General features: G+C 41.6%; 1 protein-coding gene across 3 annotated transcripts in view; it reads left to right on the forward strand.

The window, feature by feature from the left end:
* sema3b (sema domain, immunoglobulin domain (Ig), short basic domain, secreted, (semaphorin) 3B) overlaps nt 1–23,634 on the forward strand; it is a 47,213-nt gene extending 23,579 nt beyond the window's left edge. For 2 of the 3 annotated variants that reach the window (XM_061301451.1, XM_061301443.1), the window contains exons 2-18: nt 9,541–9,945; nt 10,950–11,107; nt 11,233–11,295; nt 15,379–15,498; nt 16,083–16,176; nt 16,308–16,427; nt 16,511–16,653; nt 16,852–16,966; nt 18,293–18,362; nt 18,495–18,639; nt 19,636–19,855; nt 20,151–20,242; nt 20,343–20,384; nt 20,462–20,619; nt 20,714–20,769; nt 20,853–20,992; nt 21,462–23,634. In XM_061301451.1, the coding sequence (XP_061157435.1) occupies nt 9,786–9,945; nt 10,950–11,107; nt 11,233–11,295; nt 15,379–15,498; nt 16,083–16,176; nt 16,308–16,427; nt 16,511–16,653; nt 16,852–16,966; nt 18,293–18,362; nt 18,495–18,639; nt 19,636–19,855; nt 20,151–20,242; nt 20,343–20,384; nt 20,462–20,619; nt 20,714–20,769; nt 20,853–20,992; nt 21,462–21,965 (2,400 nt within the window). In that variant the 5' untranslated portion in view covers nt 9,541–9,785 and the 3' untranslated portion in view covers nt 21,966–23,634. Of the gene's footprint in view, nt 1–3,980; nt 4,514–9,540; nt 9,946–10,949; nt 11,108–11,232; nt 11,296–15,378; nt 15,499–16,082; nt 16,177–16,307; nt 16,428–16,510; nt 16,654–16,851; nt 16,967–18,292; nt 18,363–18,494; nt 18,640–19,635; nt 19,856–20,150; nt 20,243–20,342; nt 20,385–20,461; nt 20,620–20,713; nt 20,770–20,852; nt 20,993–21,461 lie in introns of those variants that run through there. The other variant, XM_061301436.1, reaches the window with a different exon arrangement.
* The last annotated feature ends 1,318 nt before the right edge of the window (nt 23,635–24,952 follow it).

Consider the following 24,952-nt stretch of genomic DNA (forward strand, 5'->3'; position numbering starts at 1 on the left):
TAACTGGGACTACACAGATTTCTGACGGGGCTATAGCCCCCTTAACCCTGATGTAGCGCCACCCCTGGCTTTCGTGTTTCTTAGTGTACATGTACATTCTACAGATGGAAAGAAAGTCATGATATTCACTTTGTATGGATATTTCACCTTGTTTGGCTACCCTTTTGGATTTGTATGCTTGGTGGTGGTCATATGTCGACCCTTGCAATCAATTGGGGTGTGATGCATGTCTTGAGAGGTGTTAGTCCCATCTGCGACCCTCCTGGCACCATACTCAACCCTTTCTTCTCCCCAAGCCCGGACCCCTTGCACTCCAGACTGCCCCCACCTGTCAACTCCACCCTGTCACTTGCGTGTGACCACATCAAAGACAAAGAGGGAGGAGGTTTCTATGCCCTCAAGGTTTCCCAAGAAAAGAAGACCCTCCTTTTCTCTCTTTCTACCTGTAACACTCGGTCCTGCTGCCCTCCTATATTGGGGCCCCAATAATCCCCTCGATGTCAAGGGGGTCAGGGGACCATGTCATAGACTACCTGCCAGGACACATCACGCAAAGCTGTGGAGAGCTTGCATGCTCGATTTCAAGACAAAGACAGCCCCTCTGACACAACACTGCATTTACGACTGCTCCATTGAGAATCTAGTTGGATGCTGGGTACAAAGAAAATCACTCCCTTTGCGAGGAAATGGCCTATAGTATAGCCAGGGGAGGTAAACTTTAGAGCATATGTAAGTCTATAGCTGCACTTACACAGCATTACCCATAGCTGCTGAAACGATTATAGCAATATCCTCCCAAATATGTTTGGCTCATCTGGAACATTTGCTGTACCGTATGTGTGAAATAAGCAGTATAATCAAAGGACTGACGCAATCCACAATTTGTGGGGATGGTGTAGGATGGTACACGCCTTAAATGGTCACATAACTCACTCAGTATGTGCTTAAGATAATCGTCCTATGCGACCAAAAGTATTTGTCTTCAGTGGATTGTGTTGTGATGTATTAATTATATAATATATGCCTTAAGGGGAAAGACAAACAAACCTAAATCTAATCAAAACAAAGTTAACAAAAGCACAGAGCGCAGATCATGACATCCTCGTGCTTGTGTGAGTTTGTGTAGCTGTGCGGCCTGTGATTGACTGGCGACCAGCCAAGGGTGTACTCGCCCTGAGTCAGCTGCAGGGTGAGGCTCCAGGTCACCCACTACTCACATGATGAGAAACTCTACAGAAAACCAAAAGATGAAATGACAGCTGGAGAAGCACAAACAAATTTGTCACGTGGGTATTTATTTATTGTGTCATTCTTGTAATCAAATGGAGTATTCCATAATGTGTGAAGACCATAATAGAAATTAAGGTCAAAGATCAAGTTATTGCTGGCCTTGGGAACTTGGTCAATGATGAGATGACTAATTATAACAAGATATCTTTGGACTGCTACTTAGGATTTATGAGTTAGTAAAAGAAAATGTGCTACTCGTGGAGAAGTTATGTGCAGTGGTACCTTTCATTGACTTTGGTACTTGTAATTTAGGTTTACTTTCAACACAGTGACGGTGTGAATGTGAGTGAGAATGGCTCTATTTATGTCTTGCGACGGACTGGTGGTGGGTGAAATCTACCTTCAACCCAGCTTTGATAGGCTGGATGGATGGATGGAATACACAGACTGAGTTTCAACCAACTGTTTGTGACACGCACCATCCAATCATCTGGTGTAGGATGATGACAGAAAAATTGAGGTATGAGAATTTTAAAGAGCAGTCAGACTGGACTTGTCCCACAAGTCAACTCATTCTATTTCTAATCACCAGAGTATTTAGAGAAGGACACTCTGGATAAAGATCAACACAAACAGAACAGAGTAGCAGTGAGGCTCAAGGAAGGATTTTCCGATAGGAAGCAATGACACATGCTGGTGTTGATAGCTTGTTAGCTGATAAGATAGCTTGACATGCAGTGGGGGCTAATTGGCATTTGTATCATATGAGGGATGACTTCATCCTATGCATAAGATGAAATACGGGCTAGGAGGGAAAGAGTGGTTGGGATGTCATGGAGCTGTCAAAACCAATTCAGCACATGATCCTTTTGATGACTCATTGCCATGAAGAGGGAATCATCATTGTGAGCATTCTTGCAGTTTTTATCCACCGAGCAAAGAATGACACAGTGAAAAATGGCTGTAACTCTACCCATGCCTAAACATTCCTTTCATGCACAAATCTTAAATCTTTCCCTGACAGTTTTAACGTGAAAAAAAGATAGGGCGCCAACTCCTTAGAGTAAGGGAGGCTACATAATAGACACCAATTGGAACTTGTCTTTGTTTCCATTCATAGGTTAAAATTATATTCTTGGGTCAAAGATTATTAAACCTTCATTAATTGCAATGACAATTATTAAGTAATATCTTGACATTCTTAACTGGGATAAGTTGTATGTTGTCGTAAAAATCAAGTTTTATTTCTGTTGCGATTTTTTTATAGCACTCTATCTTGTGGGAGCAGTCTTACGATTTCCAATTTGATGTCCATTGTATATCATTCTTTTCTTCTTACATTCTTCTTTTCCCAACACCCCTTTTGTGGCTAAACACCTGCAAAGTTAGCATGAATGTCTGCTAATCCGAGGATTTTTAGATAAGATATCGCAGGGCGCTATTACAATGACTGCACTGAAAGGACCGTGTGCATGATTATTCTGCCGGGAAAGTTGCCCATGCCAACACTTTCAATGAGAGAAAGAAAGAAAAAAAAAATACACTTTTGATCCAGTGACGTTGTAACTGAGCAGTGCTCACTTGCACTGGCAGTGCGTTACATCACAATTTTTCGCCTTCATTCCATTGGCAGGTGCTGAACTTCGCCCGGCAACCCTCAAACAAATCCACAAAACGGACGCCCAGCAGGCCGGGTATGACGCCCAATGAGAGGTCATGAGTCTCACATTAGGGGGTGCGGGCTCACTGTGGTGTGTGTATATTGTCTGCACAATACGTGTGTTTGTGAGCAGGTTTTATTTTTATTTGCCTCTCGCACCCTCCTGCTGACCTGTCCGTCATAAAGCCGTCTTAATGTCTTTACAGGCTGTGGTCTTCACAAAGACTTTTGTCTTAAGCCTCTCTACTTTTGCAATAGAAAAGGAATCGGCTTCTATCAGGGGGAAAACATTGGTTTCGTGGTAAGTCGGTGAAGTCTGATGATCCTCACAAGTGGTGTAGCCTTAAAATTCACCCGATGGGCATTGATGCTTTGACGTGCAGAGATGTTCAGCGGAATTAAAAAGAGATGTATTTCAACATTCGGTGTTTTGTAAAAACCACGTTACAAATAATTGCTTTCCACCAATAGATCACAAGACAGAGTTTAATTTAGAGCATGTCCACCATTAGAGATATTATCCATCCATGCATGGCTATCACAATCCTTTTTGTGTGAATGGAGATTATTCCAGTGGAAAAAAAACTAAGAATAAACTAGAACTAAAAATGAATTGAAAAAAATAAGAATGCTATAAAATATTTAAGTCAAAGTAGAAAACATTTGGTGGTTTTCAGTCATAACCTTTCTGTAATGTAACACCAATGCCAGCATAAAACAAAATCTTAGGTGTCCCAGTTGGCCCACCGGGGTCACCATGGCAATAATAAAGACGCACTCCTTATCGCAAGACAATTTGGGAACCACAATTTTTCGAGTTGTTTTTTTAGTATACCGAGAATTCTCTGCATTTCAACCATTGGATTAATATGGCTTTACCGACATTGATTCACATTTTGCCAAGTAATGATTTGAGAATGAAAAATGTGAAAGCTGCTTCCAATGCAAACATACAGTAGTGCACAGACAGATAATCACACACACGCACGCACGCACGCACGCACGCCCCTTTCCACTCCCCTTCCTCTTTTATCCCAACTTTCCCTCCTCCCTCTATCGCTCCATCCCTCCCTGTCTCTCCCCTCTTGAATTAAATCCATTATTCCTGCCTGCTCTCCCTCTGAGCACTTCAGCGGCGCTCAGCTCCTGTGTGTGTGTATATGTGTGTGCGCGCAACCCCCTCACGTGTGTATGTTAGGAAGACTTTTTGTGTGTTTTTCTAAGCGGAGTCGGAGTGCCGCCGCTCATCAGTGAAAGTGACTGCAGAATTGGGGAGTACCTTCTTGTGCTTTCTTTTTGGAAGCATTTCTGAGACAAAAACGGAACTTTTTGGCTGGTGTTTTTTTACCCTCTTTTCACATCACAGGATTTTCTTTTATTATATAATTGGAATTGAATTTTTGGAATTGTGTGCATCCAACCACTTTCTATGGGCTGGAGTTGCTTGACTCCATTAGAAGTTACCTCTTTGTAGACAAGGTGCACCATGGTAGTGGCAAATAGGAGGGATTTTTTTTGCGAGCTACTTTTAAGCATGGAGTCGGAAGGCTCAGGTGGACACTGATCCCAATCTTGGAAGTACTGAACCTTTTTGGTGGTTGGTTTCCACAAGCAAATGGACAGGTGAGTTTATTCTGACTCTGGGTCCTCCTTTATGTATTTAGTCAGAAAAAAGGGCAATTAAGGGATTTGGTCTTGAGATTTTGTTTGGATTGGTTCCAGTCGGAAGCTGTGCTGAACTCACTGATGCTTCTGGACTTAACATGACAGACATGGTGGTCATGCACTTACTTATTTTTTTACTAGCAACACTCCATCAGCATGGCAGCCACATCAATTAAGATGTATTGTAACTATTTTAACCAAGGCCCTCCCTGCCCCTTGCAGCTGTACTTATAACAGTTTCCATGCTTCTTCTGTTGCTTACATCCAAGATGTTAACGTGTGTGTTTGGGATTTATTTTGTCATGAAGACAGAGGTTTCTGATGTTGGACCTGAGAGAGCGTCTGCTGCTTCTATCCCAAACCTGTTTTAGTTCAACCCAAAGACGTTTGATTGGCTTGCTCTTCGGGATCAGACATGTCCCAGGACTTCTTTATGGAGCCTTCTGCTGTTCGGATTGAGTTGGAAGCACGCAACCTAAATTGTATCCCAGAACTTATTTACGTACGTTTGAAGAAAGACGTGCCAAAGAAGCAATAATTTACCAAATATCCTTCCAGTTTTAAATCACACCAAAAGGGTACGTAGTCATAGAGCAGTCACATTTGTTTGATAAAAATGATTTGCTCCATTATCTAATGCAACTTGGCATTACTGCATTTAGTCAGGAGAGCCACAAACATCAAGCATAGCTCAAGAGCCCGACACAAAGTGACTACAAGTCTTTAGAGGATTTAAGCTGGGAGAAAGAAGAGAAGTGAGACGTTCTGAGGCAGCAAGCCCGGTGGTTCTTGAAAGAGCCACAGAAGAGAACATTAGTGTGTTCTGCTACTTGCTGGTCAAGAGCCATCTGGAGCACAATACGTGATGGAAACTTTCCCAGACTACAAAACAGCCGTTTGCAATTGTCAGATCAACTCAAACTTTTGCTAGAATCAGAAATTGAACTACTGACGCTGATAACAAAGGATGACTTCAGGCTGGTGGAAGCGATACAACATTAGATATGATACCTGTAACTTCAAGGACAGACATTCATATTACTAGAGCAAATAAAAATGTCTTTCCGTAGTGAAAGAGTGGATGCGATGATAACTGTACTTGTCCCCAAGGATTTAGCACATGCTCATTTTTTTGTTTCTCCTTCCTCGACTCTGTCAGCATATTTTAGCCTTGATGTAGTTTTGCTGCTAATTCCTGGATTTGGAATTTAATCAGCCCTAACCCCATAAGACTTTGGATCACCTGTTTTTTCCTTCTCAAAGAGACGAATGAATGAATTAGAGAGCCTTTACAGTAAGATTGAAAGTACTCTTTTACGCCCTCTAGTGGCCACTGTAGCCCCCAAGTGGCGTTTACACACTTCCATACATTCATAGATCCATCCATTTTCTCTACCGCTTTGTACCCACGGGGGTCGTGGGCATGCTGGAGCCTATCTCAGCGGTCATCGGGCAATAGGCGGGGGACACCCTGAACCGGTTGCCAGCCAACCGCAGGGCACACAGAGACGAACAACCATCCGGACTCGCTCTCACACTTAGGGGCAATTTGGAATGCTCAATCGGCCTACCAAGCATGTTTTGGGGATGTGGGAAGAAATCGGAGTGCCCGGAGAAAACCCACGCGGGCACGGGGAGAACATGCGAACTCCACACAGGGAGGGCCCGAGGTGGGATCGAACCGGCACCCTCCTAACTGTGAGGCAGACGTGCTAACCAGTGCCTTCCATACATTCACTTTCTATCAATTTTTTTAGGGTTGCCGTTGAGCTGTGGAGGAAATGTGGGCATTGTAATACATTGTGTTCTCCCTTTAATAATAATAATATTAATAATAATAATAATAATAATAATAATAATTCTATCCTAACCCTAACTGACACGTGTTCTTATGAATCCAGTTAGTAGCCCTTTGTTTGATTCTTTTCTCCTTATCCCTTTGTCTTTTCATTGGTCCAATACAAGGAGAGCTATAAGACGTGCTGCGTTGCAGGCTGGGAAACTCATTTTCTCCCATAAAGCCAAACAATCGGTCCTTTTCTCCCAGTTACCTTTTGTCTCAACTCCCGCTCCGTCTCTCTATCTGCCCCTCCAAACTTGCAGGGGTGAAACAGGCGGGATGTCACGATTGTCACATTCTTCTTCATGTGTGAGTGTTGTTGCTCAGCGACCAATGGAAATATTTTTGAAACATTGCACTAAATTCCATACTTGTGCATCTTGTTGACTTGGAATTACAAGGTGAACGAGCATCACGGCTATGACAAGTTACTACTTTCTTATGATTAAGTGCTAACAACCTTGAATACTGAATGGTTGAGAAAAATCGTTTTGTCATGTAGTGAACATGACACATGGTAAGAGCAGTAAGCAGACATCATGCAACAAACTCACATCATTATAAAAAGGAGTTACAATGTTGGAAATTGGTATGCGATGACTCTGCTTTCTGTACTCCCTGATGCCATTTGCTTTTTCGCCCTCTAACATCCTTACCTTCAAACACCTCGTCTCAGCCTCCAACTGTAGCTCATTTCTGGTCTCCAACTTTACAACTAAGTATTCTCAGAGGACTGCCGGTTAAATGCTAATAGCCATCATTCATTCATTATGTTGTGCTGTACATTGGCTTGCTCTCTAACCTCACTCTCTAAAGCCTGTCACACCCGGAAGGCCGCCCCTGCTTTGTCTACCCGTCGCTATTTAGGCTTTTTTTTTTTTTATGGGACGCCTGACCCCCACCCACTCTAAGAAATCTGGACTTCTCGCTTTCTTTATTTCCTCTTAGTCCACTCCCTCTTGGCATGCTGCGGTAGTGTCTATTGGAGCTGAACTGAATAAAAGTGTCAGCAGACCCAATGGGTTTTTCTTTTTTATTAAGATGCATTAAGGAGCTAGCTGGGAGTTTGTGCAATTGTCAGGGAATGCGTGTGCACAGTTAAGTGCTGATCGAGAAAAGCTGTGCGTATGTGTGCGTGAGTCCTGAGAGGACACATTAATGTACACACAAACACATAATGAGACTTGTCCAGCTTTTAATAGCAGTCGACAATGAAGTGAAAGGTGTGCAAGTGTACCACTATATGTTGTGTTATTGCAACGCCACACAAACGGCAAGTGTGTGCGTGTGTCAGCCCACGCACGCACGCACACACACGCACACACACACACACACACACACACACATACACCCCAGTCACCACAGCAAATATCAATTCAGGCTTTATAAATGCATTTTGCACACCATAATCAGTCACTTCCTTTAGTGTTGGCAAAGACAATTTCAGACTTTTTTTTTTTTTTTTTCCACAGTTTTGCCACGCAAACTTAGCAGACTAAATTTTAAGGTTTAAAAAAACAAAACGGGAAGAACACAACACTTCTTTTGTTCACTTGGAGAGCTGTGCAGTGTGGCACAGGAAACCAGAATGTGTGCTGTTTCAAAAGCTTGCATATGCACCTTTGTCCATTCACGTATGTGAGTGTGTGTGTCTGTCTCATGTATACCGCTAGGTATGGGTGTTTTATGTTCCTGTCCTGTTGTGTTGGAGAGACTAGGGAGTTGTGTAAGTTTATAAGAGCTTTGCTTGTTTCTTGTAGTCAATAGCTCCATTATTCATAAAATGTGTGCCAGCAGCACATATGTGTGCATATGCGCAATACATCCCTTGCTACAGTTGTCGTACTGCGAAAAAGTCTCAGGCCCACCACGAGCTTTGTTGTTGGTTTTCATTCCTCACAGCCTCACAGTCATTTCTACATAGTCAAACAGAAAATGGTAGGCCACACACAGCAACAAGATTACGCAAAACTGTGAAGAGGGGTGGTTTACGGGTCGAGGAAAAAGTAACGGCGCCTACCTGAAGTTGTGTTGCAGATGGCATTAAAATAAGATTCCACGCCCCATTATTATTCGGATACCAGGAAGTAGTCTGCTGACTAGTCAAGAGATGGACTAGAACACAACTAGCTTTGTTTTTCTCTGTTTGGGCATAGCGGAATCTCACGCTCGACTGAGTGACATTATAGTTACACCATACACGGTGAATATAGTATTGCAAAAACAACAAATCTAATGGTGGCCTACTATTTTTGCACTGTACTCTATGTACAATGGATCACTCACACCCTGGACACGTTTTGAGTCTAAGTGAATTTTTAGTTGTTGAATGAATGTCTTTTGGCTGCATTACAGCAAATGAAAAATAATCCATCCAGTCTCAACATCGCTTAACTAATTCAGGGTCACACGGTGAAAAATAATCAAACAGTGTACAATTTTGAAAAATGGCTACTGCTGTAAGAAAAATCAAAGTTGGTCCATTTTTCCTTGCGGCAAGACTCACGTGTATTATAATTTTTTTTCTCAAAACAATATAAGTGCAGGTCAGGACAGTATTTTGTAAAATAACTTCAGACATAATTTATCGATAACATCCGAGATAATGAAGCCATTAAAGTATTCGTATCCCCATATGAATGTACTTTAAACAGCTGTGCATTAAAATAAAGCTGCTAAAGTTAAGGGAAAATCTTGTAAATGAAGCTATAAGTATAAATATACACGATTTTGGTAATTGTGCAAATGAGCGCAGGCTGGTGGATCTGTGAGGCGGAGGGCTGCACCTCTGTGGGAGTGGTCACAATCGAGGGTCACTCAAGGCCAATCAAAGCAAATGGGGTGTGCTAGTAGCGTAGCGGACTCGAGTCTTGACATGGCAGAAGCACAAAATTTAAACATTGGGCCGCCTCCTGACACCCGATCAAAGAATGCCAAACTTGGCCTGCCAAATCGGCAAAAATCCATCCGGATGTGTTGGAAATTGACTTTGATAACAAGTATGGTTATGCTGGGTTATGCTTATGCAAAATTCTTCTTGTCCCACCGTCATCGTCACGTGTGTGCGTGTGTGTACGTGTGAGGCAAATTCAGGCAATCTGTTGCTGACCATCTCTAAATCTTGCCTCTCCTTTTCTATTTTTAGATTTGGATCTGTTGCGTGTGTGACATTTTCATCCCTTCTTGGAGGTGAAAGGTGAGATCTGTTGCTTTGGGGATCTGCCAGGAGAACGCTTCCATGCCAAGACGGCAGGTCCAAAAGAAGACTGGAACTTTGGCACGATAAGGCGTTACTCAACCAATGGACTCCAGTTGAATATTTGACCTTAAGACCTGTGTTAAGGTTATCCTCACATTCCCATTGCGGACTTTCAAAGAAACTGTGCCAGAATGATGACCATGATGATGATGATGGCGGCCATGATGGTCACCTGCAGCTCTCTCCTTCTTTTGGGATTGGCCGCCGCTCACGCTTCCTCTTCCAGCACTGTGACACGGTCATCTTCCTCCTCCTCTTCGTCTTCGCCGCGTATGAAGCTCTCATACAAAGGTAAGGCAAGAAGCTTTAAGGAATCATCCAAGTGACGTGAAGAAGTGGTCTTCATTTACAGTCACTGTAATATATTATGATGTGACACCCAAGGCGGCAACCTAATAGTAAATCCATCATATGATCTTCTATTTGAGCGCCAAGGGCTTGCTCCCCACCCTTACCAACTAAGAACATGACGCTGATTTCCCCTAATATAAACTCATATATAAGCCAAAATCATTTTAATTGAAAGCAGATAAATAAACGGTGTTGCTTTTTTTGTGTCGTTTGTTGATATGACAATGTTATTTTGGTGTAAGAAAATGCAAACAGGTGTCAAAGTGGAAGTTGTTTGATTGTCTCTTTGAGTGTATGTAGTATTGTTGTGAAGTCCTGTGTCGTAGAAGTTTCACTCATCCACCCATTTTGTGCAGCCCTTTCCACAACACCTGCCTATTTCATTTTGGGTGACAAGTTCAGCGTACCCTCTCTGACGTTGTTGTTGCCAGATGGAAAGTTACAAAACCGGCACGTGACAAGCAATTATATTTGTCTTTAGCCGTAAGGTGCAGTTAAACTAAAATGCAAATCAAATGGATAAAATCGTAATCTTGTTTTATCTACCACATGACTTGACCACCTTCTACTGGAGAAATTATCAAAAGCTGTTGGCCTTATTTCAGGTCAATTGTTTTGAGTTACAAAAATGTGCCCATAAATAAGACTCAAAATATAGTGCAATATCCCAAGTAAATCCCAAGAAAACATGCAGTTCTACAACTTCTTTTGAAGAAATACAATCAAGTGCAAAGAAATAAATAAAAAGAATGATAAGTTTAGAAATACCTTCCATTTAACTGGCATTTTAGTCAAACCATCACACCAACTTAACTAGATAAATTAATTTAAAAAGAAAATGAAGAAGTTGTTTTTCGGGGATTCAAAGATGAAGGAAAGTAGCCTTTCATATTTTGTTACAAGGTGTAACATCCTAATCCGGTCCCCCACGTTTTTCTTTGTAGAATTGCAGCAGTTCAATGGAGTGAGGCGCTTTGAGCTGGACCGATCGTGCTGCTTTAGCGCTCTGTTGCTGGACGAGGAGCGGGGCCGACTCTTTGTTGGGGCAAAGAACTTCCTGCTGTCGCTCTCACTGGATAACATCGGCAAACAGGAGCACAAGGTTGGACAAATGATTTCAAAACCATACTTAAAGGATGGCATAAAATTGAACAAATATTGTATAACTAGATTAGGCACCATTAAACCAACGGAAAAATAATGAAGCGTCCCACTGTTGTGTTTCAGATCCACTGGCCTGCCCCTGTTGAGTGGAGGGAGGAATGTAACTGGGCTGGCAAGGATATCACAGTAAGTCTGCTCACATTGTCTAAACACAATTGTTTTCAGCATTTGCAATATCTAAGTGACATTTTGTCATTATTGGTGGGCATAATACATGTGTGCAAATATGTCGACCGTTTAGAAGACTATGAAATGAAAAACAACAAGTGAAGCCAATGCCGCTAAGACTGCAGCTCAGCTTACCATTTGGCTTAGATATGATCATTGCTTTAGCCAGAGTGATTCTTTCACTCTGGAATTTTCCCTGGGTTGCACCGAGAAGAGTGCTTTGCTTCCAGGTTGTAGTAGGTCACAAGTCGCTAAAAAAAAAAAACTGGGGTGGAGATCTCTTCCACTGATGGAAGCATACGCGTTCCAGGGATTGAACTCACGCCCCTGGTTTTACGCTTCACACTTTCTCTAAACATACTCTGTTTCCTCCTCGTCCTTTTATTGGATGCCAACAATAGTAACTTTGATCCACATTTACGTATATTTCTAAACTTTACCACATGCGTTGAATCTACGTATATGATGATTATGTGTCTAAATTGAGAGTATCTTTAGACCACACAGACTCGGATGACATTTGACATGTTCAAGTGTCTTCTGAGTGCTTTCTGTCTATGCTGTTTTCAATGCATGTAAAAGTATGTGCGTGTGTTGCACAAAGCCTCTATCAGCATGATTACACAGATGTAGACAACACAATGAGCACCATTCATTGACGACTTCAGGCTTCCACTTTCACCTGGACAAGAGTTTGTGTGTGTGTGTGTGTCATAATCGGACCTGTTTAGTGTCTTTCTTGCTTTTGAGTGTGTTTTTAATCAGTATCTAACAGCAACCTCTCATTTCTTAAGGCCTGACACATTCGGAACTAACCGAGCTGACCTTTCCTTGTTGACCCTAATTACCAGAACGCGTGCTTTCTCTTTCGGAAGAGGTCAGCGCCTCCCCCCCCTTTTAGGTCTGCCCTCCCAGTCACTTTGTTCACACTCAATGTCTCATATTGTTGCTTCTCTCTAAATGTGCCTTCACTGGAAGAGCACCTTTGGAGCACAGTGAAGTCCGTTGTTTAACTTGAGAGGATTTCCGCTGAACTTGAATTCACAAGGCACTGCTGTTACTGTTAATTTCCTGAAAGGATAAGATTTCACAACTACTGTATTTGTCTATTGTGTATTTTAGTATTTAATTTTTTTGAAGATGATTTAGATTTGTCAAAAAAAAAACCAAGGAGCTACTCAGAATGTGGTCGTGGGCCGCATCCTCCACTTGCCCATCCCTGGTACAGACCATGGAAAATAATCCATAAAATATTGATCAGAGCTAATCTTGTACAAGATTTGTTCTGGAACAAAACCTCTCCAAACAAATTTGCCCAAGGCAAAATAAGTTCTTCCAGGGTCAAACCTTTGCCATAATAAATTCTTTAGTTACTGTATAGAGCTACAGGCATTAAAGTAATATTTGAACATATACATACTACTTGTCAAGACGGTTATTAACTCACGTGTAATAAATAATTACCCTAATAAATGGAAATAAAATGAAACCACTTCCGTTTAGATGATGTTGATCAGAGGCTAAGTGAAGACAGGACAGCTCAAGTGTGCTTTCTAACATTCAAGTGTAAGGATAAAATGAAGTTAAACGTGGTGCAGTCTAATGTATTGGAACTGTTTTTTTTTCAGTATAGCAACTGACTAAATTAAGAATTATTCCCGCTACCTCTCATGTGGTCAGATTTTGGACCCGACATCCGCTTGACAATTTGCATTACTGCCATTTAGACTATGTAAGTGGAATGTTACCACCGCAATTTTTCAGTTCATGGCTGTCCTGTTCAGGATTGTTCAGCCTTGATTGTGGTTTGAATTACGTGGTAGTTGAAAATTTGAACAAAGGAGTGGTATGCACAACTGAGTCAAAAACACACACCAAATATTTCAACATTGTGGTTAACTCTGGATCATTATCTTTATCATAATTTACCACTGACCGTCCTTCTGCTTGGCCAAGGTGAGACTGCCATTATTGTGTGGATGGAGAAAAGAATGGAATGCAGCCTTGCGGTGGTTGTTGGACACAGCGTGATGGATATTGGAGAAGACCTCAATTCTGGCCCCAAAAAAATAAAAGAAGACTCTATAATAATACCACAAAATGTAGGTTGTAAAATCTTTAAGCATACCAAACTGGAAACAGGAACAAAGCTTAAAAGAACAATTGCAAAATATAGATATATATATATTTTTTTAAAGTCAGCATTTTTGCTCGATATGTTGTAGCCTAAACCATTTTTCTGTTTCCAAATAAATCCCACTATCATTATGGTTGTAATAAATACTATGCACAGAAATCCAAAGAACTCCAAATAAAAGAACATGCACTTGCACAATAGCATGGTAAAAGAGAAATCCTTTACACTGTGGAGATTCATACAAATAATCATGCTGACTTACATGATACTTAGAAATGTAGAAAACAAATACAGTATTCACAGGGGATAAGGACAAGGCCAGCCACAGAATAGAGAAACTCTGCGTATAATAGCCTCCCATTTGCGAAAGAAATTAAAAGAAAAAACAATCATTACAAAAAAATTAACACGATTTGAAAAAACCCCGCTGATAAATATTAAATTTGTTTTCCATGACAGATAGGTTAAAATGAGGCGAGGGGTAGGGGGCAGAAAGAAACTATACATTAAAATATTGGGCGGAAAGAAATCCGCAAATAAACAAATCCATGCATGCTGAACTGTGATGATGATGATTATTATTATTCTCATCATTATGATTATACTCAAAGTGAAAACTAAAGTGGCGACACTGCAACAGTGTAGACACTGGCCTGCCTAATCCCTTCGACCCCCTAATATCTTGTCAGTTTCATATAGAGGCATTGTTCATTTAATGTTGAAAGTATTAAATGTCCTTCTAAGAGCTATCTGGACGTTTACACAGATTCCATTGTTTGTCTTCCATGGTGTACGTATGATTTTGTGGAAGGTCACAGAATAATTATATGTCTATTCCAGGATGAATTAATCTAAAAAATGTCCTCAGTTAGAGCGTCCTGGTCGGCATATGCGATCAAAGGCATTCCTGAGCTGTGTTGTGTATCTAAAGTTTGTCCACTGGACAACCGCCACTGTATGTTCAGCCAGACGTTCTCAGGCATCAACAATGTTTCCTGGATCACTGGGAATTCCATTCTCACACAGCCAAACGGCCTCACACTCAGTCAAAACAGAGAAGGAAGACAAACAGCGTTATAGCTATTCAAGCTTTTGTCTTGCTGCAAATCGACTGGAAGTAGAGGCTTAGTCCTTTTACGTTTACCACTGACCATTTGCTAAAAATGGCTTGGAAATGCGTTAAAAGAAAATACAGCATTCTTATGCGTTTGTCTTCTTTAGTTGTCATTCATTGCTCATATTTTCGTTAACCGATGCCTAAACAGGAACCAGCAATTTAGCCATCTCACTATTGTTCAATTTGTCTAAACTCATAAAAGCAATTCCGCCCCAAAATTGTTTTATTAAAAGCAAAATATGATGTTGCTTTTTATGAAAGATAAACAATTCCATTTTGGGAACACAGGCCATCCATTGTGCACAAACATCAATGGCAATTGCACGCTGTCCAGATGGCAAGAAGTAGCGGATAATGGATGAAATGGGGTGACTGTGTCGCTAATTGCTAGCGAGAAAGTTAAAGCAAAGAAAGAACACGGCAGTCAAGACACAAAAGAGTACAACTATGCTGAGGTCAGAGCATGAATTAGGACTGCTGTCTCAATAGCAGGTCAAAGGTCAAAGGGCAATGCACGCTTTAACACCCCGTATTTGCGAATGTGCGCTTGATCTTTAATGAGTGTTCGGATTGAGACTGAAGGGTTAAAAAACTCCAATCAATCTTTCTCAATCGATTTCTTGGCATCCACTGTAAGCTTAGCCTGATGCGCAAATGTGTCCAGACGCCATTAGCTGGGGGAAGAAGAAAAACTACATACACACATAAAAATACCCAGTTGTCTACAATGGGCAAGTAAATATCACGAGTCACGCCCATGACAATTTCATCTGTGTCTGTCTTTCAGTCTGACTGCGTGAACTATGTGAAGATTGTCCACCACTATAACCGCACCCACCTGTACGCCTGTGGAACCGGAGCCTTCCATCCCACTTGTGCCTTTGTGGAGGTGGGCCACCGGATGGAGGTGAATACATTCAAACATCCGTTCATTGAGACAAATAGCTGAGCTGATTTCAGCCAAGAGCCAGGGACTGGTTGCTAATCAACTTTCTGCCATTTCATACTGAAGGAAAATAACCCAAGAAGCATATTTTTGATAGATAAGGAAGGATGAGCACATATTTAAAATCTATGGGGGAGAACTCCACTCACACATTATTATTAAGATTTGAGGCCGATCTCCTGACTATGAGGCAGATGACGCGCAGTGCTGAATTAAAAAAAACAACAGCACGAGTTAATATCAATGCTTCAGAGTAGAGACTTTTTTTTTCTTTTTGATAACTAGGATTATAAGATCATGAACCGCACAGAAGAAGAACATAATATTCACAAAACAGAAATTTAAACATTATCTTTGTACATACAAAAGAATGAATTGCAACAATGAATACTACAATATACACGCTATTCATAGCTTACATCCACAGATTGTATTAGCATTGTATAAAAGAAATCCTAAAAACGTGCAATGTAATTTCTTTCTTTCATTATTTTGATATTGACCTTTCAATTCTCAAGACCGTTTCCTTGTGTTCTCCCTGCCAGGACCATGTCTTCAAGATCAACCCTTCCAACATGGAAGATGGCAAAGGGAAGAGTCCGTATGATCCTCGCCATAATGCGGCTTCTGTGCTCATTGGTAACCGTGACATTTTTCACTTGCACTTTATATTGAATTTTGTTGGATTTTTTACTGTGTCCTCAATATGATGCATCTAAAAACACACGAGGTTTCTAAAAGGTCATATTAGCGATTTTGTTGTTTCCAAGGTGATGAGCTGTATGCAGGTGTGGCCACGGATTTAATGGGGCGGGACTTCACCATCTTTCGAAGTCTGGGGAAACGTCCCTCCATCCGCACGGAGCAGCATGACTCACGTTGGCTCAATGGTGTGTTTACTTGACCACTTTGCGTGCAAAACATTAATAAACGTTGAGTGACATTTCCTTGTTCCTCATTTCTTGTTTACCAGAGCCCAAATTTATCGGCTCCTTTTGGGTCCCGGAAAGTGAAAATCCTGATGATGACAAAGTGTTTTTCTTGTTCCGGGAGACGGCGGTGGAGGCCCAAGGATTGGGGAAGTCTACTTACTCCCGCATTGGACAACTCTGCAGGGTAAAATATTGTTCCGTGTTCAAGACACAGTCCAATGCAATTGTCTAAAAAGATCCATAGATCTAAAAATGAAGTACCATTTGGGACATTTGAGAGTTTCCTTTATTTGAACAAGATCAAAATTATTCTTTCATGATGTGAGTTTGTTGGGATATTTTCCTCAGTATCTGACGTTTGAATGTGTTTTCATTGAAACAGAATGACATGGGCGGTCAGAGAAGCTTGGTGAATAAGTGGACGACGTTTCTGAAAACCCGCCTGATCTGCTCGGTACCGGGAGCCGACGGCAGCGATACTTACTTTGACGAACTACGTGAGTGTGACTCAAACAATTTGCTTGTAAGCCTTGGGCGCTCTGTGAGATACGGTGTATACAGCCAACAGCTGCAGATTTGTCTTGGTAACAAACAAGCAAAAAAAAAAAAACAGTATTGGGCTTTTGTGCTCAGATTGGGAGCCAGAGGATATTTAGACACAAGACTTCATTTAACTACTAGTTGCCCCCCCAGGTGTTGGCATCCCTTCCAACCAGTGTTTTCAGGTTATGTGATAAAGTGTGCTCTGTTTCAAGCTAGGATAAAAGCTTTGGGGCACTTCTCTTTACAAGTCAGCTTGTGAGGTTTTCCCTCGACCATGTAGCTGTATATATTGTATAATACAGCCAATTACTTAATGGACTTAGCTTGCCCTGTAGCATAATTTCTCATTTGGACAATTCTGTTTCCATCTTAGTGGGAAGCCTTTGGTGCTATGTTACACAAAGCAAAGCAAAGCATGTTAAGTTGATTTTCTTGGAGAAGAACTCCAGTCCAACAAACAAGTTTGGGAATTTAGACACGGGAAATTTTGCTGCGGATGAAAAATGGAGTACGGCATTTTATTCAAATTGAATCATTTTCCAGCTAATCATTTGCAACCCATTTACACATTCACAAACAAGAATGCATGCCAAACCATTGCAGAAACAACACCCCCCAAAAAACAAGTTATTTTTTTCTTGAAGAATGTAAGTCAGTGTAGAAATCACACCACTTTTCATCCCTTATCCAAAGTCTTTGACTAGTCTATTGGACTTGATCATTATCAGTAGCAGACTTATCTCTCCAGCAATATTTTTGGGTTCAAATGTGATCTTTCTTTGTGCTTCTTTGTTTTTTTTTTTCATTGCCATAAAAGGAGAAGGCACCGCCTTAAGCCAGATCTTTACTTCACGTTAAATGACTATTTTACCGTTAGGACAATTTTAAGACCATGGAAAAATTCAAAATGGCATGAGTATTCTTTTTTTTTTTTTCTTTTAGGAACTGCAGCCGGCTTGTTAACATTTTCTTTCAGCACCTGTTGCCCTAAAGACTGTTGGTCAATATTGCTTTGAAACGATATCTGATGTCACTGGGGTTACCGTCATGTTGTTCACCTCCAGCTAGACAGGTGTGCCAGGTGGCGCAAAGCATTCTCACTTTGAGACCATATGGATTTGATATGGATAGATAAATAGATAGATGGATGGATGTCTTGGGGCAGAGATCTTACTCAGATATCTATGGAAGTTAGGTAGACACAGCCACAGGGTGTGTATCTTTCTCTTAACCCTTGACCCCCCGGAAGCACCTTTGAATAAGCGTGTGTCCATCCTCAGGCGATGTATTCCTGCTGCAAACCAGGGACAGAAAGAATCCTCTGATCTACACAGTCTTCTCCACTTCCAGGTCAGACTCCAGTGATGGATGTTATTTGTGTGTGTGTGTGCGCGTGTGTGTGTGCGTGCGTGTGTGTGCGTGTGTGTGTGTGTGTGTGTGCGCGCTGATGCATCTAACCCACCTCTCCCTGTCCCCCAGCAGCAGTGTATTTAAAGGCTCAGCTGTGTGTCTTTACTCCATGAATGATATCCGGAGGGCCTTCCTGGGGCCGTTTGCTCACAAAGAGGGGCCCAACTACCAATGGGTCCCCTTCCAGGGAAAAGTGCCTTACCCCCGGCCAGGAATGGTATGTCAAAAGATCACTCACGTCTCACTCACTGCAACATACTTGTTCTTCTTCTTTGGAACCTGATCAATATCTGCAAATGACCTTTGCTAAGTCCTTGTGACATTTTCAATAAGCAACTTAGGTAATAAATCATTATTTTTGGACCAATGAAGAGAAAAGAAGCCCCAAGCCAATTAGTAAGGCCCTGAATGCGAGATGTTAATCCAAACACTTTGCAGCGTTTAGACTACTTGATTTAATTCCACAGTGGTTATATTGCTTTTGTGTTGTTAGGCCTGCAGTGTCAGCAGGATTTTTTCTGCAGCCTCTCAGCTTTCTCCCACACTTGAGCAATCTTCATTGAATGGCCTCCAAAGTATAATTGCATTTGACTTACAGTGCAAACCTCTCCTCTTATAAGCAATACATTGTGTTGTACAATCAAGTATTTATAGTTTGCAATTGGAGTCACTGATAGTACAATGTGTTGCCTGACTTTGGTGCAAGCAGTGTGGTTCATTAAATTTCCCACTCAAAGATTGTGTGAATGTGAGAGTGAATGGCCTTCTGTGATCAGACCGGGCCAGGCTTTGTCTGCCTTTTGCACCAAATGGGATAGGCTCCAGCTCACATATAGTAACCCTGAACAGAATAAGGACGAAATGGATGGACGGACAGACAGATGGGGGGAGGGAATGAGGGACGGTCAGATGGAGCAAACTATCGAAAGCCCATTTCACGCCTCCAACATTTTCTCCATATTGCTGTTCTTTCTAAATGAAATTGACATGGCAGAGTGGATGATGATGAGTCAGCAAATTTCTTGCTTCGGAGAACATAGTAGCACGACTGGCTTGCTTTTCTCTCTTTCTTTCTTTCTCTCTCTCTCCTTCTCTTTCTCCCAGCCCCCCTCTCCCTATCTCTCTTTTTTAAATTTTTTTTATTAAACACACAACAATGAATGCCTTATAGTCTAATCTCATATGATTAACCCCCCTCCTTTTTTTCCAATAGTGTCCCAGCAAGACTTTTGGCAGTTTTGAGTCCACCAAGGGTTTCCCAGACGACGTGATTCAGTTTGCCCGTCACCACCCTCTGATGTACAACCCGGTGTACCCCATGACCAGACGGCCGGTTTTCGTCAGAACCAATGTGGACTACAGCTTCACACAGGTCACTGTGGACCGAGTCAACGCTGCTGATGGACAGTATGACGTCATGTTTATTGGCACAGGTAAAATGATTTCGCTCACACCTCAGCATCACACCGGAACAACACTGAATTTATACTTTCATGCTTGAGTCAATCTTAGGATGTGCGATGTGAAGTACAAAAGAGCAACAATTTGATTGTTCTTTGTTTACTTCATCAAAATATGTTTATCAGCAATAGATAATAAATCTGGATACCCAATTTGGGTAAAAAAATATAAATTTGTCATTGGATCATATAGGGGAAAACTGTGTGAATCTGCTCACATCTAAATTGCATGTTAACTAAATTTGTTTTTTCATGTTTTATTGTTTAGACAAAGGAACAGTACTCAAAGTCATCAATGTGCCCAAGGAAAGTTGGAAAAACATGGAAGAACTTCTGTTGGAAGAGCTGGAAGTCTTCAAAGTAGGGAGAAAAAATCAATCACATATAAACTGTCCTCTCGTTACTTGTGCCATATTTTGTAAGTACTTCCACAGATTTCCCAATTTCCTCTTCTCCTCAGGATGCATCGTCTATCATCGACATGCAGATCTCCTCCAAACGGGTAAGTCCAGTGGTGTCGAACAAGAACCCCTCAAACCTGCGTTGTGTCTAAGCCGTCTTTTTGCTCCATCACGGCAGCAACAACTGTACGTGGGCTCCAACACGGGCATCGCCCAGGTGCCCCTCCACCGTTGCAGCGTGTACGGGAAAGCCTGTGCGGAGTGCTGCCTGGCCCGAGACCCTTACTGCGCCTGGGATGGGACATCATGCACCCGCTACCTTCCCAACACTAAAAGGTCCTTTTTTAATTCATAAAAAACAACACACGCCAGTGACATACGTGTTTTGAATATTCGTTTTTCATTCAATGAAATGATTTTATTTTACCAGGCGATTCCGGCGCCAGGATGTGAGGAATGGTGATCCCAACACTCTTTGCTCAGGAGGTAACAAACCTAACTTGATCAGAACAACTCAGTCTCCATCACAGGTAATCAAATACTGTTTTGTCTTTCCCCTTTCGCCGCAGATCACCATCATCACCACATCGCCGAGAAGAAGCTATACGGAGTCGAAGGAAGCAGCACCTTCTTGGAATGCATCCCCAAATCTCTTCAGGCCCGAGTCACCTGGACTTTTCAGAGACAACGAGACAAGCCACGAGAAGAGGTAAGAATGTCAAACTTCATTGAGTCAACATACAGATGGTGAGAAACTCCTGACTGTTGACTCCATTGTTCGGTGTGCTTTTAATTGTTATTTCTAACTAGTTCCACATCTTCCTAGTACAAGATAGTGAAATAGAAGAAGGTATTTGAGCTGTTATATTATCCGGTCACTACATTGAACAGGTGAACAATTGCGATTACATGAACCATAGGGTAATCGCTCAGGGTTTTTTCTTTTTAAACACATCCAACAATTGGGCCTTTGCTGGACTTGCTCCTAAGAGGGAAAAAAAAACACATTATGTCCAATCTGACAAAAAGCAACAAGCCACTTCCAGGTAGAAGTCTCAAAAAGGTTGATGATTCAGATCAAGTCTTTTGTTTATAGCAAAAAATAATACATGTGCAAGGAATAGTGAATGAACGAATTCATGAGACCTATTTGACTTTGTCCCTCATCCCATTTCTAGGTGCGTCTGGATGATCGTATCTTGCAGACAGAGAGAGGCCTCCTTATTCGCCGTGTCCTGAGGAGGGACATGGGTGTTTACCAGTGTCACGCAATGGAACACGGCTTCACCCAAACCCTCTTGGGCATCACTTTAGATGTCATCCAGTCCTCGTCGTCTAACCTGCCCTCCGAGGCCCCTTCCCGAGCGGAGCCTCGCAGCGGGGGTGGGCCCCTAGTGGCCAACCCGAAGCTTTGGTATCGGGACTTTATGCAGCTGGTGGACCATCCAAACCTGAGCACAGTGGACCAGATTTGCGAGCAGGTTTGGGCCCGCCGGAATCCTGCCGGTGCTATAATGGAGAAAAAGGGTTCCGGTTCAGGGAGGGACTCCATACCACCTGGCCCGTCCGTCCGGCCCACTAATAAGAAGTGGAAGCATCTCCAGGAGCTGAGGAAGGGGAGGAACCGCCGAACCCACGATGCAAAGCAGATCCCTCGGGCGCCACGGAGCGCGGGGGAGTAACACCAACAAGAAGAACAAGTGTGCTTGGAAGAACTGATTCAAGTAGAAGTTTAGAAAGGGACTGAGACAGCTTTTGGAGGAGTTTACACATGCAGACACACACATACACATGAATGCACACACAACACGCACACACACACACACCGCCTCCTTCATTCTGTATATTTATCTGTGGAGTTCCTTGCATGTGTTCATTCATCCTGCACGATGCCATCACGATGTGCCATTATTGTAGTTGAGTGTAAACCACACCCATTTGATAGCTACTGTATAAATCAATGTACACTCGTTTCTCAGTACTTTTACTATGACGGACAGCGGGCCACATTGTTGGCCTATGACCTCGGGACAAACTACATGTTGTTAGAATCTATTAGTGAACTCTGTGCCACTAAAGGATCCCGGAAGCCTTCGGGATGAACGTACATCTTTCTTCACCCCTAAAGACATGACAAGCGGTGTAGAGCGACGGTGGACATGACAGATTTCGGAGACACAACTGGAATATACTTCTACAACTGGAAACACACAAGTGCATGCGGAAAGATGGACTACTTCATGTGATGGTCTCACGAGACTTCTTCAGCTTTTCCTTTTGTTTTGTCACACTGCATAAAGACATTATTAGATTGGGGTAGGCGCAGTAGCAAGGGACACACTGGCACAAAATGAAAAACATCTGTCACATGTGTCCAGTTGTTAATGATGTGAAACCACTACAGAGTTTGAAACGAGCGGGAAAATCACTGGCTTTTGAACAATGTCCAAGTTTGTTGTTTATTTTACTTCTAAAAGAGTATGAGGAGTATAAGGGCCACACTAGGGTGAATAAAACTGCCAAGTCTGCCTCGCATTTGAGAGGTATTACTTGGTTCGATTATCTGGTCCAGCCCCTTGTGCCACTTTGCGTATTTCTGACTACTCGTGGCGTAAAGTTGTCACAAATCTTTTTGGATTTACGATTATTCCAGTGATTACTCCCCCACATCAACAGTCCTCATCATATTGCTGCTATATGTCTACCATATTTGTAGTTTACTCATTACTTTACTTCATTAGGATTTGCCCTTTTTGATGTGGCCCTTCTACTCCTCATTAAGCGTATGCTACCTGGGCAAAGGTACACGTGGTTGTTACATCTAGGAGGGGAAAATTGAGAAAATATGGAGTTGGTTTTTTTTTTGTAGAAATTCAAACTCCCACTCCTTCTGTTGATGAAGTCCAAAGTCACTGCTATCAGATCCCGGAGAAAGATGAGCTTGCTCCTTCACACCAAACGGATCCATGCATGACAGTCTTCCATTAAGACGGAATCATACAATTTTCCAAAATGGGAACAATTAGCATTAATATTCACAAGGAATTGTTGTTGTGTCTCAATATGTTTTGTCAAGATAGTGTATGACCTTAGTAACAACATCGGGAACCTCACTTTAATTTGATCTTAATTATTTTTTTTATTATTCTCAAATGGAATATGACTCCCAAGATGACAACTCATAGTTGTGGGCGATAGTACATTATATACATTAACGTTATTATTATTATATTTATGAGTGTGACTATAATTTTATTTTTTATTTTTATTCTAAGCGGTACTTTGTGGCCTCTGTTTTTCAAATGTTGTTGCATATGTTGATTGTGATTAATTAAAAAAAGTTGCAAATCATATTTGAAATCAGTGTATCTTACTTTGGCATCTCCCAACCTTGGTACGCTGTAGGTGGCACTTCTCATTTCTTCTGTCGGACCTCGACCTTTGCAACTATGACGTTCATGTAGCATAACCAAGGCGCGAGGGAACCGTCTACCATATGTTGTCCCACACTGCCCTCCAGTGGCCATTGTGTGCTGGATCAGGAGCGCTCCAGTATTTTCACACACACCTAAAAGTCAAATATGAACATTTATGAAGTCTTCTTCTTTTTTAATTTATAAAATAATTATTGTCACTAAGAGTTATGGAATATGGGTTTTAGTCTTCTTCTTCTACTTATTCTTCTTCATATTATTATTATAATTATATAATAATAATAATAATAATAATAATAATAATAATTACTTAATAATAATAATTATTATTATTATTATTATTAGTAGTAGTAGTAGTAGTAGTAGTAGTAGTAGTAGTAGTAGTAGTAGTAGTAGTAGTAGTAGTAGTAGTAGTAGTAGTAGTAGTATTTTTTTAGGGTTTCAAAAACCCTAGTTTGAAACCCTAACCCTAGTTTGAAACCATAACCCTAGTTTTAAAAGCAGGGTTTAAATTTCGGGTTAAACTATTATTTCAAACTCTGGTTTGGGTTCTAAACTATGTTTATGTTTTTTCTCTATGGTTTCAAACTAGGGTTAGGGTTCCACTTACATGACCATTATGCTAACTTGTTAATCATAGTTGTGACCACAAGGTGCTTGGTGCCAGTGGTGGACTGTGGACATGAGAGGTAAATGTGTGTGGATTCTCCCTGGGAAAGGTTAGAGTGCTCCAGGACTATGGAGGCCTGGGCCTCCTAAAATGGCCCTGTACAATCACACAATGACCATTTGACTCCACATTAGTTACATTTGAATTATTATCCTGGAAAGAATTTCTAGTCACGGGCAACTCAATAGGGTGTTTGCTTTGGTGGCCTGATGTGGACCAAAATGGCTGGCTGGGAAGTGTGAGTTAAAATATGACCTTAGCAATGTGCTCCCAGGTTATGATACTGCATATTTTATTTTATCAAGACTATTTTACAGATGTAGCTTTATCCCAGATCATTGACAAGACTGTAGCGAAACTGATCCATTTGACCTCAAGAAAAATAGTCCCTGATAAATAGGCGCCTTCCAATGAAGTAAAATGTCTCTTAAGAGTCTCCCCTTTGCTCAGCTTTCCCCCATTGGTAGATTAATCATCATTAGTCAATGTGGAGCCTGTTAATCTGTGACCTGCTCCCTGAGGGTTGGCTTGGCATTCCTGAATCTTAGACAGTCAAACATAAAAC

Source organism: Syngnathus typhle, linkage group LG2 (genome assembly GCF_033458585.1).
Source record: "Syngnathus typhle isolate RoL2023-S1 ecotype Sweden linkage group LG2, RoL_Styp_1.0, whole genome shotgun sequence".
NCBI lineage: Eukaryota > Metazoa > Chordata > Actinopteri > Syngnathiformes > Syngnathidae > Syngnathus > Syngnathus typhle.